The sequence below is a fragment of the Glycine max genome, chromosome 11, assembly GCF_000004515.6.
Source record: "Glycine max cultivar Williams 82 chromosome 11, Glycine_max_v4.0, whole genome shotgun sequence".
Lineage (NCBI taxonomy): Eukaryota > Viridiplantae > Streptophyta > Magnoliopsida > Fabales > Fabaceae > Glycine > Glycine max.
Genome location: NC_038247.2, coordinates 3,929,703 through 3,948,024, shown reverse-complemented (window position 1 = coordinate 3,948,024; position 18,322 = coordinate 3,929,703). Strand labels below are relative to the sequence as shown.

The 18,322-nt window shown below is 38.5% G+C and overlaps 1 protein-coding gene and 1 pseudogene across 1 annotated transcript; one reads left to right on the top strand and one right to left on the bottom strand.

Moving 5' to 3' along the window:
* The first annotated feature begins 3,540 nt into the window (after positions 1 to 3,540).
* LOC121173043 (uncharacterized) lies at positions 3,541 to 7,051 on the top strand. Its single transcript, XM_041006780.1, has 5 exons — positions 3,541 to 5,194; positions 5,264 to 5,367; positions 5,432 to 5,518; positions 5,598 to 5,945; positions 6,023 to 7,051. Exons 1-5 carry the CDS (start codon positions 3,580 to 3,582, stop codon positions 7,049 to 7,051), a joined length of 3,183 nt encoding a protein of 1,060 aa, XP_040862714.1. The 5' UTR covers positions 3,541 to 3,579.
* Positions 7,052 to 14,487: 7,436 nt separating this feature from the next.
* LOC100806113 (ADP-ribosylation factor 2-like) lies at positions 14,488 to 17,269 on the bottom strand (annotated as a pseudogene).
* Between the last annotated feature and the right edge of the window lie 1,053 nt (positions 17,270 to 18,322).

Below are 18,322 nucleotides of genomic sequence, written 5' to 3'. Positions count from 1 at the left end.
TCATTATAAGGTAAAGAGACCAAAATAGAAAATGCATTTTGCACGAGATGTATAGGGAAAGAGTAAAATTGAATAATCAATAATTATGAAGATGAACTTTATAGCTGTTATGAGCAAGACCTCAGTATAGGTTATGGGTGAGACGTGATGGAGAAATTTTTGGAAAGATGGATTCTCTCTGAACTTTTAGGACTTTTATGTTTGAAAAGTGATAGAGCTATTCAGTGACAATATAGGTATTGCACAGAACATAAGAAAACATGCACGCAAAAAAGGTAAAATGATCAAGGGAAGACCGGTCATCAGAGGAAGAAATATTTGAAAATGACAAACTTTTGGCATAGGGGGAGGGGGCATGCCTTGGTTACCCCTGCGGTGCTGTTTCTTTACCTTTTTTAACTGAGTTATGGTCACTGGTCAATAATATGTTGCGGTTGCATCATGCCATAGTTATGATGGTTTTTAATCCACGGCATAAGATTTTCAAAGTGACAGCTATATCCCTGCCGAACAATAATTCTAGGAGATATGATGAGTCCGTTTCAGATTGAAATTTGGCAATTGCAATGCATGCAATGTTTTCTTTAAACTTACGAGAAGCATTAGGAAAACCAAAAAAATACTTAGGTTGTCTTGATCCATTGGTCATAACATAATCTCTTTAGGGGACAGGGTTCATACTTCATAGTTTGGTAAATATAAGTCTTTTTCAGATTTGCTATCATACCAGAAACAAGAAGATTGTAACATAGTTGAACTCTATTTGGGAGCTGCGATAGTATAATTTACTGTGTGTTTGAGTTATAGTTGAAAAAGTGAACTTTGATCCAACTTTACTGTGTAAATTTAAGTTTAGTTATAAGTAGATTTCACGAAACTTAATTTATGTGTGAAGCTTTCTATGTTTAACAGAAAAGCAAGAGAATAATAACTTTGAAGTAAACCTCAATTTGGGTAAAAGTTATGTTCAACTTAATCAGAAAAACAATTTGTCAAACAAACAAGTATAACTTTCCATGAAGGAAGAACGTCAATTTGGATAATCAAACATGAAACCAAACGCACGTTGTCTTGTGACTCTTGGCTCTCGGGGCTTAGTAGTAAAGTTGTATGGTGTAGGGACCACAGGTATGACCGTGGCAGTAAATTAAAAGGATTCTGATGTACAACCAAGAGACAGGAGATGTACACAATGATATAAAATTAAAGTTGCTACCTAGCATCAAAAGCTAATAAGGAGCCGGCATGCCTTCATGCAAGTAATATTAGGCGCGTTGTGATTTTGGTTAAAAGTGCCAAATTTATGTAAGCCAATTTTGTTTGCGCAGTCAAAATCTACCTGTTTTAGGGTGCATTTGCCTTCTTAGCTAGCATGCTATTTGGTGTAGATGTGTAGTCTAGCGGCTTAATTATCAGTCTATGTAACTTATAGGGAAATGAACACGGCAAGAAACACTTTTACAGCAAGCTATAGTTTGCTTATAAAGTAAATTAACAAAATCTACACGGTAACCATGTCATCTTAAAGTTGTTTTTACCACCATTTTCCATATAAATCTTTACAAATAAGAAATAAAGTAAAATGAAAACAGTTCATATTTTCGTAAATCAAACAAATCCTTAAATTTTTAACTGAAAATTGAAAGGCCAACAAGATCTTGTTCCTAATACTAGTCTATGTTAGATCAATTATGTAAAGGCTAAAGTTATCACAATGACACGATCTAAATATAATGTTTGGATAAATAATTTGATTAAACACTTTGTTAATAAGCTTATCACATGATTAGATCTTATATTGTAAAGTTTCACTAGGAATCTTCGTGAAATAGGCTAAAAAAGTCTATATGATAGTCATTAATAATTTTCTAGATGCTTTTTTAAGGGACCACTAAAAGCTTAAGTTAAACGAAGACACATCATGAATGATTTGTTACATCTTTAACAAACCCTAGCACACAAGAGCCACTCTAGCTTCGAAGCCTAAATAATGCGCATGTCCTTCTATCATGTGCTGATATTGAGTTTTGGTTAAAAATAGTGAAGGCTATTAGGTAAACACACGTGAATGATTTCATATTACATCTTTAACAAAAATACGACGCTCAAGCTAAAGACATGTTTTTATATATCTGTTTACACTGGAATTTGGTAAACAACCGCTAGTCTAAGTTAATTGCTTGCGAGATCAACTAGTGAATCTCAGGAGCATGTCACTTGTGTATTTTGCGTTTAAATATAAAGCTTTTGAATGTTCATCGTTGCAACAAACACTTACTGGTTCGAAATTTGCAGAAAGTAAAATTGTTTAACAGAAATCGAAAGGCTGGAAATAACTAGGCAAGGAAAGGAAAATTGCAGAATGTAAAGGCTCAGCGAGTTCATTCGATCGAATGAACCATTTAAAATGCAGGAATTATAAAACGAAACGTAAATTGCATTCGAAATGTAAAGTTTACAGAAACTTAAAATGGTTCACAAACAAACATACATTCTCCTTGTGTACTCGTTTCTCTCTGCGCTGGATACTTTGAGTGTATAAGGATTCTGTAGAAATGATTTGCGACCCTCAAAAACTAACTAAAACTGCTATATATAGACATTCGAAAATAAACTGCCCTAACGGTCGAACATTATCCGAATGCCAAGTGTCCTGCCACGTACATCTTACATGCACATAACTGCTCCTTAGAACGGTTATCCATCTTGCTCGAAGTCGAACTGGTTTAGTGAAGATTTGTTCAGAAATTATGCTAAGTCCAGAACTCTTGCTGCCTCGACTTCGACTCGTCCATACACCAGTTCGAATTGCCCAATAACTCGAAGTCCTCTTTCTTGTCTTAGCTTTGTACTTCGTAAATACTCCTTTGAACCTGGGAATTCCTTCTTAAAGACTCTCCTCTCTTTTCGATTCGAGCAGGTCCTGGCCAGACTCTTGCTCTGTAATACGCTCCGAACCTCGAGACGACATCCAATGCATACTTAGAACATATTTTAGCTCGTCGAAAATATGGGCTAACAAATTGCCCCCAAAAAAATGTCTGCTTCGATTCGAGATCGAAGGAAGATGAGAAGTTGACATTTTTTCTCTTCTTCTACCAGCTTTCCTGAAACGACGTCACGATCGCACGTTCACTGTGTAACCGTCGCCTCGATCTCCATTACCCATCATTAATTCCACCTTTCTAGGCTGAGTGGGACACGTGTCACGCTGGGGAGTAGAAAGGGAAATCTGATGTGATTGATTTCTGACCCTTGATTCTTATTATATTATTTTCCCTTTTTTTAAAGTGAAACCCCATAAATAGCGCCAGAACTACAGATAAAACCCCTTCAGCTTCTTCCAAAACCCTTCTTCTTCCTTGCTTCTGAAACCCTTCTTCTTCTTTGCTTCATATTTCCGGCGAAACCTTTCTTGCTTTCAGATCTTCCTATTAACTTGTTACTCCTTTCATCATCAACCTCACCGTATCTTTGAGCTTCGCCAACTGTTCTTCGTGAACCCAAGCTCTCACTCACTGATTCTATCAGCTACAAAACCCTTCACGAGAAAATCATCCTTTTTTCAGATTTCTCATAATGTCGCAAGGCCAAGCAGTTCCGTTTGCTGGGAAATGGCACCGTTTCACAGTCAGGAACGACGGAGAGAAGGTGGTTCCAGAACCACAAGGTGACGCCGAACACACAGAAATCTGGGAATCGGAGGTGATGATCCCTTTCGCAGTGGAAAGGACAGTTTACGCTTTCGGTGGACCTCTGCCAGACCAAGAGTCACTCTCGAGTTCAATGAACAAGGTATTCCCCTGCTACCCAACTTGCGAACCTAGGATTTTTGATAGTGAGCCTTACAACTTCAATTGTTTAAGCAAACCCCACAAACTCTTTCGATCCGCCCCGTCAATAGCCCATAGGGATTACATACCTTGGCTTGATCGAGTCGAACAAGCGTATGAGGATTTCTGGAAGACATATGGCATATTTGACTTAATACAATTCTCTCGATTTGGTCCTGAATATCGGCCAGAAATGCTGATAGCAGCTATGCATTTTTTCGAGTCTTCTACCAACACCTTTCAATTTAAATGTGGAATGATGACCCCTACTCTCTTAGATGTAGCTGCCCTCACAGGCCTTAGGCCTAGCGGAGAAACGTATGATCCCACTAAATCTAGTGATAATATCAAGCTAGTATATAAGGAGAACACCTTTTCCAAATATATAGCTGAACACAAAGGATCGGTCGAAGAGGAAGTCTCTGATGAAGAGCATGTAGCCTTCTTGACCCTATGGCTATCTCACTACGTCTTTTGCACAAAATCCTTGCAAGTAGCCAAAAGATTTATTCCAATGGCAATACAAATTCATGAAGGTCAGAACTTTGGATTTGGACGCCTCTTGTTAGCAGTGCTATATGAATCGCTTGGAGAGGCATGTGATGACCTGAAGAAATCGAAGGATGGGTCTTCCTTCTTAGTATCTGGACCTATGTGGCTTCTCCAGTTGTGGCTTAATGCCACTTTCGAACAAGAAATGGGATTAATAATCCCACAAGATTATGCTGAAGAAGTTGCCAATCGCTCGATCGAAGGCCAGAGAGCACTTCGATTAACACCCAAAACCTTCGATCAAAACCCACAAAAGCTGTTCCTCAAGTACATGAAGATTTTTCTGAGTTTTGACAAGTTTCTTCCCCAACATGCTCCATTCATTAGTCGAGAGGTCGGCCCGGCCTGGTTCACTGACGATTTTCCTGCTGTCGATCCGGACAATGAAGAAGAAGTGAATGAAATATGGTCATTTTATTTGAATCCACAGATCCTGTCCTGTCGTACAGGTGTTCAATCGAACTATTTAGGCCTGGTTGGATACCAGCCTAATTTGGTTTCAAGACAATTTGGCCTCTCACAGATCCGTCCCAAAAGCTTGTTCGAAGATCCTAGAGACGTCATAAGAGGGGCCAATCTTTCAGAAAAGACTTTCAAGAAATTTTTGAAGATTTCTCTTGATGAAAATTATAACCTGCATCCTTTTGAGTTCAACCATTCCCACTTCTGCACCATGGGATTTGTTACCTGGTGGGAGAAATATTATTCGGGCCGTTCGGTTGGAGACACAACTATCATGATCTCCAGACTTGAGAGTGGTTTTACCCAACCAACGGTCGAAAATATCCGCTCAAACCTTCAAGCTCGAGGTATTAATATTACTTTTGACTTTCTAAATTGATATGTATTTTTGCCTTTTCTAATATTCTTACTTTCAGGCAAAACAATCATGACAAAGAAAATTGTTGAAACGTCTCGAGCTGATGTGAGACCCAAGAAACCCACTGGGGTGAAGATCCAAGAATGGAAACAAGAAGAGAAGGTAACTCTTCTGAACTTATCTTTTACTCTTAACGTCTTTGCCTCATATTTCTTTATTTTTTCAGAGTCAAAAGAAAGATGATAGCACCGAGACTACCACGACCTCAAAACGCTCGAAGCGTGTAGTCATCGAATTCGACGAAGAAAAAGATGCAAGTTTTATTTCTAATGTCAATATTATAACTCTCTTTCAAGTCTATATTCTGACATTTCTTTACCCTCATAACACAGGAAGAAGAGGAAAGACCTCTTGTAAGAAAGAGAAAATCACCTGAGACTTCGACCAAATCTGCTGTCCAAACAGAGGCAGGCGATTCCCAGGCTCAAATGCCTAAGAAGAAAAAGAAAGTGAAGCAGATCGAGCCTGAACCTTCTGTGACGGTCGAGGGTGGTGAGCCAATCAGGAAGAAAAAGAAGAAGACAAAGTCTTCAAAAGAACAAGGTGAGAATCAACCTGTTGACGTCCAACCACCTTCGACTGATGTTGGTGGCGCTGAAACAGAAACTACTCCCTCTATTGCTGAGATGGGCAACCTTGTCGAACAACCGGACTTACCACAAGAACACCCTACCGTCGAGGTACCATTCTTAATATGATTTTAATCATAGCTAATACGAAACTATTTGTTAACCTTTTTCATGACAATTCGAATCAGGTACAACAAAATGTTTCTGTAGAAGAAATACCCTCATGTGCTCGAACCTCTCCTGCTCCTGAGACGGATGCAGTGAATGTTGAGGAACAGGGTGAAGGTCAAGGTATTGGACCCAGCAGTCCTCAGGGATCGAGTCAGAGAAGTTCATCTGAAGAACACTTTCCCGATGAAGAGGCCATACAAGAGGCTGAAGCTGGAGGTTCAGACATTTTCCCAGTGTCTTCGACATCTAAGCTTTCCGCTAGCATAGGGATCGCAGAGGATACATTCATTCAAATGCAAGACGAAGACCCTGCTGCAGCCCTTCGACTCCTGCTGAACACCAGTCAAGCCAACACCTCAAGTGAAAAGAATCCTGGTGCTTCGTCCTCATCTGATGCTGATATAACCTCTACAGTACGCCAAGATTGCCTGCTTTTGAAGTTATCAATGGAATACGCACGGGCAGACGTACTTAAATCCATTGAAGAGAACCCTTCTGCTGCTTTTGGGCACCTAAACTTTTTGAAGAAATTGCATAACCCCCTTACTTCTGATGAAATTCTGGGCAAAGTTATACAAATCGAGTCCATTATCGATCAATTTGCAAATACTGTGCAGAAAAAACGCGAAAATGGCGCCAGACTCGATGCCCAGAAACAGGCACATATCCTTCTGCTCGAGAAAGCCCGAGCGGCTCAACGTGAAGTCGAGCGTCTCACCAAAGAGGCGAAAGAAGGATCTTCTGAGATCAAAGCCTGTGATGATAATATCTCCTCCTGGGAGGCAACTATTACAAATTTGCTGTCTCAGGTCGATGATCTAAGGCAGAAAATTGTAACAGAGCAGGCTAAACGCAAAGAACTCCAGGAGAAGGCCGCTGATTCGATTCAGAAGCTGGTTGCCGAAAAAGGGAGGGAAGGCCTGAAGGCCTTTAGTGCATCTCAAGCGGTAGCAGATGAGGCGAGAGCTATGGAGAGTGCTGACCAGGTTTTAAGCAAAGAGATGGCCACCTTGAAGAAGCTATATGAGGATTTGATCATGACTTAGTAGAATTTATGATTTTTTATTTCGAATTCTGTATTTCGATTCTACTCTTGATGTAATAGACACATGCCCTTTCGTAGCAATTTTACTGTTATTGCCATTTTTATGTTTCCATCACTTCTGTTTATTCTATGCTTATTTTAACTTCGAGCAATGTTGGTTTATATTTTTTCAAATATTTACCATTTATCCTCAAAGTACGTTTCTGAGGGGTTAATTCCTCTAATTCATAAGCACCATTCGAATAGATCTGAATTATTTTAAACGGTCCTTCCCAATTTGGGGACCATTTGCCCAAAGCTCGATCCTTACTATCCATGGGCAGGATAACCTTCCAAACTAAATCTCCAACATTAAAAGTTTTCGACTTCACTTTCTTATTATAAGCTTTAGCAACTCTTTCTTTTTGTTTAGTCAAGACTTCTAATGCTCTTAATCTCTCCTCGTCTAAATCAACTAACTCATCTGACATCATTTTCCAATAATGGTCGATCGGAATGTCCATTTGTTTTTGTACTCTAGCTGATTGCAAATGTATTTCGACCGGAAGTACAGCATCGTGCCCATAAGTTAGTCGAAATGGGGTAGTATTAGTTGATTCCTTAGGAGAATTTCTACATGCCCATAGAACTTGATCTAACGTTTTATTCCAATTTCTTGGCTTTTGGGCAATGTGTTTTTTAATCAAGTTAATTACAATCTTATTGGCTGCTTCGACCTGACCATTTGCTTGCGCGTAATATGGTGTTGAGGTTAACAATCGAAAGCCAGTTTTTTGGGCAAATTCTTTCATTTTTCGTCCAGTAAAAACTGAACCTTGATCAGTGGTAATTGTTTCGGGAATACCAAACCTATAAATAATATAATTTTGAATGAAACTAATTACTGCTTCCTGATCAACATTTGGCAAAGGGACTGCTTCGATCCATTTTGTAAAGTAATCGATACCAACTATAATATAACGCTGGTTCTTAGAAGAGGCAGGCTTGATTTCACCAATTAAGTCCAAAGCCCATCCTCTGAAAGGCCAAGGTTTGATTATGGAATGTAACTCACTAGCAGGTACATGCTGTATCCCTGCATGCTTTTGGCATTCCTGACAGCCTTTAGCGAATTCTATGCAGTCTTTTAACATCGAAGGCCAATACAAACCTTGTCGAAATAAAAGCCATTTCATTTTATGGCCTGCTTGATGTGATCCACAAGCCCCACTGTGAACATGGGAAACTGCCAAGTATGCTTCTGATTCACTTAGACATTTTAACAACACTCCTTCTGCAGTCTTTTTAAACAAATCATTTCCCACAATCACGTAATTTAAAGCCCTATATTTGATCTTTCGAGCCACATTGCCTATTGGATTTTCCAAATATTCAATAATGGACTTTCTCCAATCATTATCTAACATATTGTCAATGGCCAAAATTTGAATTTTTTCCTGAAGATCATTCATACTTTCATCTTCATTATTTTGTGGTATACTTGCCCCCACAAGTTTTGGCATTGGCAATTTAGTGCTTAATGGCTCTGGTAACACCAGTTTATCTTTTATTTCGATCAACTGAGTTAACTTTTCCTTCGACATTTTGTACCCTGAAGCTATTTGGGCTAAATCATTTGCTTCTCGGTTTTCTTGTCGAGGTACATGCTCAATGTTGATATAATCGAAATGATTCAGAAGAGAACTTGCTATAACAAAATATTTTGCTAAATGTTCATTAACACATTTGTATTCTTGTGTTAATTGCCTCAACACTAATTCTGAATCACCTCTTATATTAACATTTCTTGCCCCCAGGCTAATTAAAATTTCAAGGCCTGTAATTAGAGCTTCATACTCAGCCTCATTATTAGAACAAAGCCCTTTGATTTTATATTTGAACTTAGTTGGAACTTTATTGGGGGATATTATTAAAACTCCAATTCCAGTTCCATGTTTGTGTTTCGAACCATCGAAATACAAAATCCATGGCTCTGTATCGACATAGTCTTGCGACATTTCGACCACTGAGTGATCTACAATAAAATCTGCCACAATTTGACCCTTAACAGATTTCAAAGGCTTGTACGTTAAAGAATATTCTGTTAATGCTAAAGCCCATTTTCCAATTCTACTGTGTAAAATCGGTTTTGACAACATGTGCTTAATAACATCATAATGAGAATACACATAAACATCAACAGGCTTTATATATTGCTTAAGTTTTGCACAAGAGAAATACAGACAAAGACAGAGTTTTTCTATGGCAGTATATCTAGTTTCTGCATCATTTAGTACACGACTAAGATAATAAATTGCATGTTCTATGCCATCATCATCTTCCTGAGCCAACATGCTACCAATGGTCTTGTCAGACGCAGCAATATACAATTTCATAGACTTGTTTCGACTAGGAGGCATTAACACAGGAGGCTTGATCAGATATTCTTTAATTTCATCGAAAGCCTTTTGATGCTCTTCATTCCATTTGAATGGTTCATCTTTCTTGAGTCGAAGTAATGGCGAAAAAATCTGAGCTTTGCCACTTAGATTCGAAATGAATCGCCTCAAGAAGTTGATTTTTCCTAGCAAAGACTGAAGCTGTTTTTTAGTCGAAGGAGGCTTCGTCTCAAGAATAGCCTTTGTCTTATTTTGATTTATCTCAATGCCTTTTTTATGCACCACGAAACCAAGGAAATCTCCTGCACGCACACAAAAAGCACATTTTAATGGATTCATTTTTAATCCATGTTTCCTCATTCGTTCGAAAGATTGCCTAAGATAATCCAAATGGCTATCTTCTGAGGAGGATTTGATGATTATATCATCAATATAAATTTGCATAAATGTGTCAATAAAATCATGAAACATGGAATTCATAGCCCTTTGATAAGTGGCCCCAGCATTTTTCAACCCAAAGGGCATAACCACCCATTCATAAGTGCCTAAAGCACCAGGGCATCGAAATGCTGTTTTCGACACATCATTTTCAGCAATAAATATTTGGTTATAACCAGAATAACCATCTAACATGCTTAAAAACTCGAAACCAGCTGCCGAATCTACCAACATTTCCGCTACTGGCATAGCATATTCATCTTTAGGTGTAGCATTATTTAAATCCCTAAAATCTATGCATACTCTAAGAGTTCCATTCTTTTTAATGACAGGGACTATATTTGCTAACCATTCGACATACCTGGCAGCTCTGATGAATTTACACCTCAGCAGCCTTTCGATCTCTTCCTTGATCTTGGACATGATTTCTGGTGCGAATCTTCTTGGTAGTTGTTTTACTGGTCTTTTTCCCTCCTTGATAGGTAACTTCATTTCGACCAATTCTCTGCTTAACCCAGGCATTTCGTGGTAATCCCAAGCAAAACAGTCTTTAAACTCTCTAAGAAGAGGCACCAGCTTTTCTTTTAAACTTGAGGTGATATTGGCACTGATATAAGTTGGCCTTTTAATCGAGCCATCTCCCATATCGACCTCTTCCAAAGGATCTTGAGCCTGCATCTTTGGCACCTCACTTACGGGATTTTTCTCGAAACCCAGCGGCTCATCGTCATATATGCAATCCAGTCTTCGATCCTTTGTTTCTTTATTCTCATGATCTTCGATCTTGGCTTCAACTGCCATATTTTGTTGAGACTCAGCCTCGAAGGCCGTATTTAGTCTATTTTCGGCCATATAAGCCGTAATTCTGGCCCATGCAGCGGCCTCAGTCATATTAATCTTCATATATATTCCACCCAGTTGGTGGAATGACTCCATCTTCAGAGGGAACATCATTAATTTCCTCCCTCTCCCATATAAACCCATAAGTAGGATGGAGTTTGACAGAGTGGACAACATTGTCACTCGATTCGACAACAGCCTCCTTGTCACCACAAGGCGCTATGTTAGCCAACTTTTTGTCAAAGGTTTGTGCAGTAACATTATCGACCTCTGACTTATAGAAGCTTTGATCCGCCTCTATATTTTCCACAATCCCATCTTCCCTCCAGATAATGAGCTTCTGGTGAAGGGTAGATGGCACAGCTCCAACTCCATGAATCCACTCCCTTCCTAATAGCAAGTTAAAATTAGCCTTAGACTGTATCACCAGGAAAAGAGTTGGTCGAACTATACTGCCTACAGCAACATCTACTTGAATGGCTCCCAAAGAATAGCCAGTTTTACCCTCATAATTCGAAAGCACAATGTTGTGGGCAGATAGATCAGTGTCATGTTTCCCGATCTTGTAGAGCATAGATCGAGGCATTAAGTTGACAGCCGCTCCTCCATCAATGAGCACTTTGTTGATTCCAACATTCTCAACTTTTGCTCTGATGAAAAGAGGTTTGAGATGACTTTTCATCTGAAAATCTGGCTTTTCGAAATAAGCTACTTGCTCTTCCACACAGCCATTATTCATAACATAGTAACATACTGGCTTTGGGTCAGCCATATCAAAATGATCGAACTCACTTTCGATCTCAGTAACTTCAGATTGGACATCATATTCAGATGGCAAGATAGATACCACACAGATGACATCGAAATCTGGCTCAGAATCCAGTAGATCCTCATCCTCCATCTTATCTTCATCCACCGGAGGCAGGAGTCTCTCCTTTACTGGCCTCCTAGATACTTCTTTATATTGGCCCATTTGCGGGTTCTGCTGGGCCAATTTCTTCTGACGCTGGAACCTACGCCATTGGGTCCTCGTCATAGGATTCTTTCCTTTGTAATTGTTCCTATACGAGTACCTATTGGCCTCCTGTGGGCCAATTTGCTTCGTTCCACTCGAACCACCTACTTCCATAATCCCTTTGTTGAACCTTATGAGTCCCTGGTGCATCCATTTTTCGACCGGCACTGAACCAGGAGGAGCGAAAGTATTCCTTCGACCTGACTTCTGATTAGTATTCGACTGCACCATAACTCTTTTGCCTTTATCGAAACGTTGGTTCTGCCTTGCCCCCTTGTTAACAACTTGGTATTTCTTGAGGCCCTCAGTAGCCTCCTTATCACATACTGCACTGCAGCGAGGGCAGAGCATCACAATCTTGTTTTCGAGTTTGCATCTGTTCAAGAAATCAATTAACTCCTCCTCAGCTTGAGGATAAACAACCTTCATCTGTTCGTTGTAATCCTCTTCAGATACATCCTGAACTTGCACATGGGACACCTCCATTGTTTCGACCATCATTATTTCTTGGGGCTCCGCATAGAGAGTTTCGGCAGCTTTGGATGTTTCAGCATTTGCCTGAACAACCTTTGGTTTCTCACCAAATTTTAGCCTTCCTTCGTCAAGAGCCTTTTGAACCAAATCCCTGAAAAGAACACAACGTGAGGTTTTATGGCCAAGGAAATTATGAAATTTACAATAACCCCTTTTTTTCTGTTGTTCGATTGGGGGTACTTTCAAGCCCTTAGGAACAACAATCTGGCCATCTGTGACTAATAAATCAAATATTTCATCACATTTAGTTATGTCAAATGTATAAGTTTTAGACACAAATTTATCATTTTTAGGTTCAACAGGGTTTTTTCCATTGGAAGGTCTAAGGAGTTTACAAACATAAGGAGGTCCAGGTTTTAATTCTGCTAAATCAACCTCACTGTCTTCGATATCTTCATAAATAATATCGAACTCCTGGTCACTGTCATTGGTTTCGACATATGCAACCTTTTCCTTCTTGTGGAATTTAGAATTTCTAGCCTTTTCGGCCTTCAACCGTTCGAGTTGTCGAACTCTATCAGCCAATTGAGCCATATCCCTTAAATACTGGGTATCTAATTTCTTTCTAATCGAATAGTCTAGGCCACCAGCAGCCATTTCGACTAATTCATGTTCAGGGACTTGGGTGAAACACCTTGCCTTTAAGAGTCTGAATCTGTTCAAATAATCATCAATTGATTCAAGTGCCTTGCGTCGAACGCTGGCTAACTCTTTAAGGCTGATCTTAGACTGTCCCATATAAAATTGCTCATGGAAAATCCTTTCCAATTGGTTCCAATTATGTATGGAATGAGGAGGAAGGGTTGTAAACCATGTAAAAGCATTTTTAGTCAAGGAACTAGGGAAAAATTTCATTCTTAAATTTTCATTATTAGCCAAATCCCCTGCTTCGACCAAATATCTAGCAACGTGTTCGACAGTGGACTCATTTGTCTCTCCCGCAAACTTGGTAAACTTAGGGATTTTCACACCCCTTGGTAATTCTGTCTGTAACACATACTCAGATAATGGAGACACAAAATTAGGCCTATGTAAACCTAAGTTCAAACCATTCTGCACCAAAATCGTTTCGACCATTTGGGCTAGGTTATTCTGCATATCGAAACGGTTTTGTTGAATATTCCCTATTACTTCATCAGCATTTTGGTTCCTATTTACCAATACTATACCAGGGTTTGGTTCGACCTGTTGGACTGGTGGCTCTATGCGTGCCGCTGGTTGTGGTGCTTGAGCCATTTGCATCCCGGGGTTATTAGGCATCTGTATCTCTTGGACAGGCGCCTGTATTTGGATCTGTCGAATCGGTGGTTGCTGTATGGGTGGTGCCCCAAAAAAGTCAGCAATTCGACTTATTTGATTTGTTAACGTTTGGTAACTGTCATTTGTATTTTGAATTAAAGGGTTAATAACAGTTCCTATTTGTTGTGTTAACATGTTAACCATATCATGGTTACTTTCATCCATTTGTTGTCTGAGTGACAAAACGGATGTATTAGTTAAATGTTGCGGAATTACCCTACCTTGATTGCCCGCTACAGATCCTGATGGAGAGGCCATATTAAGATTCTCTATGTTTGGTTGAGAATTTTGCAACCCTACCATCAAAGATGTAGGCATGCCATATAGAGGATTTTGAGGCGGTCGAAAGGGACTTCCACTGGGATTCCCTAAACTAGGATTGTTCCAAGGGGCAAAAGCAGACGCTGACGTGGTCGAACTTGCCAACGTCATGTTGGTCATGGGAGAGGTTACCCCTGTCTGATTCATAACCGTCGAAGCGGTTGAACTAATTGTGCCAACAGTTTGGTCAGGAATTGCTCCTATACCAGAATTTATATTGGCATTACTGACAGATGTTTGCGTTGGTTGCCCCTCCATATTTGGAAGGTCATTGTTTCGATTGCTTGGGGGTGGTCTAGCCATCCTTGTACGAGTTTTGAATTCTGTTAAGTGTGGAACAGATTTCCCACTTCTTAAATGCATACAAAATCAAAACAATTAAGAAGGCAATAAACCAACTGCAACAAACAAAACTTTAAAAATAATTTAAAACCAAACACACAATTGACCGGTCCCACTGGGCGTGCCAATTTGTTTACACTGGAATTTGGTAAACAACCGCTAGTCTAAGTTAATTGCTTGCGAGATCAACTAGTGAATCTCAGGAGCATGTCACTTGTGTATTTTGCGTTTAAATATAAAGCTTTTGAATGTTCATCGTTGCAACAAACACTTACTGGTTCGAAATTTGCAGAAAGTAAAATTGTTTAACAGAAATCGAAAGGCTGGAAATAACTAGGCAAGGAAAGGAAAATTGCAGAATGTAAAGGCTCAGCGAGTTCATTCGATCGAATGAACCATTTAAAATGCAGGAATTATAAAACGAAACGTAAATTGCATTCGAAATGTAAAGTTTACAGAAACTTAAAATGGTTCACAAACAAACATACATTCTCCTTGTGTACTCGTTTCTCTCTGCGCTGGATACTTTGAGTGTATAAGGATTCTGTAGAAATGATTTGCGACCCTCAAAAACTAACTAAAACTGCTATATATAGACATTCGAAAATAAACTGCCCTAACGGTCGAACATTATCCGAATGCCAAGTGTCCTGCCACGTACATCTTACATGCACATAACTGCTCCTTAGAACGGTTATCCATCTTGCTCGAAGTCGAACTGGTTTAGTGAAGATTTGTTCAGAAATTATGCTAAGTCCAGAACTCTTGCTGCCTCGACTTCGACTCGTCCATACACCAGTTCGAATTGCCCAATAACTCGAAGTCCTCTTTCTTGTCTTAGCTTTGTACTTCGTAAATACTCCTTTGAACCTGGGAATTCCTTCTTAAAGACTCTCCTCTCTTTTCGATTCGAGCAGGTCCTGGCCAGACTCTTGCTCTGTAATACGCTCCGAACCTCGAGACGACATCCAATGCATACTTAGAACATATTTTAGCTCGTCGAAAATATGGGCTAACAATATCATTCCAAATTTATGCATGGAATTGTTGTTGAAATCTATATATTTAGTTGGCAAGGCTTTCCGCCAGAGAAACTCTGTAACATACCTACAGCCAAACAAAATAAATATAATTTTCTTGTTTTTTTCTTAATCACATTGTCATAATTTTCCATTCTTGTCTTCTACACTGGAGTAGTCTACATCTGCCGCTCTATACATACACAAACCATATAAATGTTATTTAATACTGCATCGGGGTGTACATAATACTCCTCAGAATTTTATGTACTTACATGTCATAAATCATAGTGATTGATATTATAGGTGGTTCAAACTTCAAATAACAGATACCACTCATTTATGCCTATAAACAAACGAGATATTATAGAAACTATAATAGTCTCAGTATTCATATCTTTGAAGATCGGAAGCGCAATCAGAGCTAATTGGTTCATCTTGTCTTGTTAGTTATGAGACTAGATAACCAGTCTAGCCCTTCATAGAGTCCTTGGCCGGATGTGGCACAAGTTGGCTGTATGTACCTTCAATAACCAAAAAATAGCCAGAGAAAGTTAGACATTATTTTCACGAAGTTATCACTTATTTGTGGGGATATACGGTAATTAAATAGCTCTAGTTTTTTCTTGAACTCAAATCCTGATTGTTATAAGTTTTAATTATAAACCCATACCTTAGACTTAGAGTTCCAAATAATGTTTTAAATTGTAATTGAAATGTGACATACCAGAGACGCAGGCGAAGTGAATGTAAACCAAGTTTATCAGTAATTTCTGCAACACTAAAGCATTTGGAAGGTCTTGCTTATTGGCAAGCACCAGTAATGTAGCGTCACGAAGTTCATCCTGCAATGCTCATGATTGCAACATTATCTTACTTTTGTGTCGAAAGGCAAAGCCTGAATTTTTTAAATTTGGAGGGCACAGTGGATAAAAATTTAACCATGATTCAAAGTCTACGGAAATTAAAAATATTAACATATAATAAATTACTGACCTCTCTCAGCATTCTATGCAACTCATCCCTGGCTTCTAAAATTCTCTCTCTGTCGTTACTATCTACCACAAAGATAAGACCTTGTGTGTTCTGAAAGTAGTATCTCCACAATGGTTGAATCCGCACAGAACTTGGCATATAATCAGATTAAAGTAGTTTGAGTAGCATGTGCATAAAATGTTATCGATTATCATATACTAATGAACCCATAAATATAATACTCTAGCTAATAAATCTGTAAAGAAAAGGGATTCAAATATAATACTCTAGCAAACACTTAACAAGCAGCCACTCAAAGCTTCATCCCTAATATTAAATTAAGATGTGGCCAGAAAATCACAAATACCTTGTCCTGCCCTCCTACATCTCAGACAGTGAAGCTGACATTTTTGTACTCAACAGTCTCCACATTGAAGCCTAATCCATCCAAGGTATGTATCAAATTTCAATCATTTTCATTTGGCACTCGTATTATAAAAAATAGAAATAAATATATTCAAGGATTTGAGATCGGTCCACCTTGTCTTGCTATACAACTTATTTCTAAATGAGCATTACATAATACATATCACTTAGGAACTTTTGATTACTGTGAGAAATAAAATATAAAAAAATCAGGTAACGTAATTACTTAAATGAATATAGATTGTTAAATCATATTGGAATATCGTTAAAATTAAAAGAGAAATATATATAGGTTCTTTAAATAATCATGCGATCACTAATATAACTAGTACGAATTCAAGTAGCACCACGCAGAACTTCCAAAGTTCAGTATATTAAATGCCGAGAGAGCTAGGAACTGCTTATAAACGATTAAAGAACGCATGGAAAAATACGGAGACAAGTTGGAACCTATTGTGGGTATTGTAGTGACGATTTCTCCAAGTTTCAGTTTGTAGAGTATTGTTGTTTTCCCAGCAGCATCAAGACCCACCATCAGAATCCTCATTTCTTTCCTTGCATAAAACAATCTCAATAGCCGTGACACCGTCAAACCCATTGTTGCCAATGTTTCGACCAAAACTTAATGAAAAAACAACCTGAAAGTAAAACCGTGGAAAATGAAAAAGAAAATTGACTTTGAATTTTTTTTCATACCAATAAATAAATAAATAAAATAAAACCCTTGGAATTCTTTTCCGTTTTTTCTTTTTTGCAAACTGTGATGAAAGAAGAGGAAGGTATGACTACCTGAAAAAATGTATTTTTTTGTTGTTGTTGAGAAGCAGGGAAAACTTAAAACTTAACCCTTTGCTGGTGTATTATATATAAAAACATGTAACCAAAAAATAACATCACCCATCAATACTAGATTATCCTTAGAGTGTGAGTTTAGGCCTAATTCAATCCTAAAAGTTAATTTTTGAGGTTGAGTTAAACCTAAACTTATATTCTAATATTCTAAGAATTATGATTTTCTCTCACCCCTTGCCGCAAAAGTGATCATATGATGTGATATTTATGAATTTTCTTGCCCCATATGTGAGATTCGGATCGCATGGTACAGAAGTTACATAAGCGTCAAACTAAAGCAATCGAATATATAGCAAAACCATTTCACTCCATGCTGCGGAGACGCAAAGGTTCATGCAAAAGCACACGACGCACTACTTTTAATTAAAACTTGTTTTTGTTAATGTAGATATTTTGTGGTGAAGTTACTGAAGATGAAAGAAGGAAATTGATGAATCAGCCTTTTTCTATTACAAAAGTAAAAAACAAGGATTTATGGGATCAATTTGATGATTAATACATCATCCATGTCTTTGTGCTTATAGAGGACAACTAGCAATAGCAATATAAAAATAAATTTACACCACCACTGCCAAAACTATGTGGCTAAAGGAAATTATAAAATTACATTATTTTTTGGATATGGCATCCTTGGCAGACTGTAGAGTAGTTGCAGCAGCAGCAAGTACACCACCACTGGTGTTGGTAGAATGGGGCTGGTGAATTACCTTTACCTGCACGTTCTTCTCTTCTTGCCCTTGCCCTGCTGAAGATCGATAATCCACACTTTCCACCTTTTTTTCCATGCCATTTTGTGCATTCACAATGTCATTCTGACACAATAATTCATACTG

Excerpts from the sequence above, each read along its gene's own strand:
- LOC121173043 (XM_041006780.1), top strand. The coding sequence starts at position 3,580 with ATGTCGCAAGGCCAAGCAGTTCCGTTTGCTGGGAAATGGCACCGTTTC. Across the intron at positions 5,195-5,263 it reads CTCAAACCTTCAAGCTCGAG|GCAAAACAATCATGACAAAG; the intron begins GTATTAATATTA and ends TCTTACTTTCAG. Across the intron at positions 5,519-5,597 it reads AATTCGACGAAGAAAAAGAT|GAAGAAGAGGAAAGACCTCT; the intron begins GCAAGTTTTATT and ends CTCATAACACAG.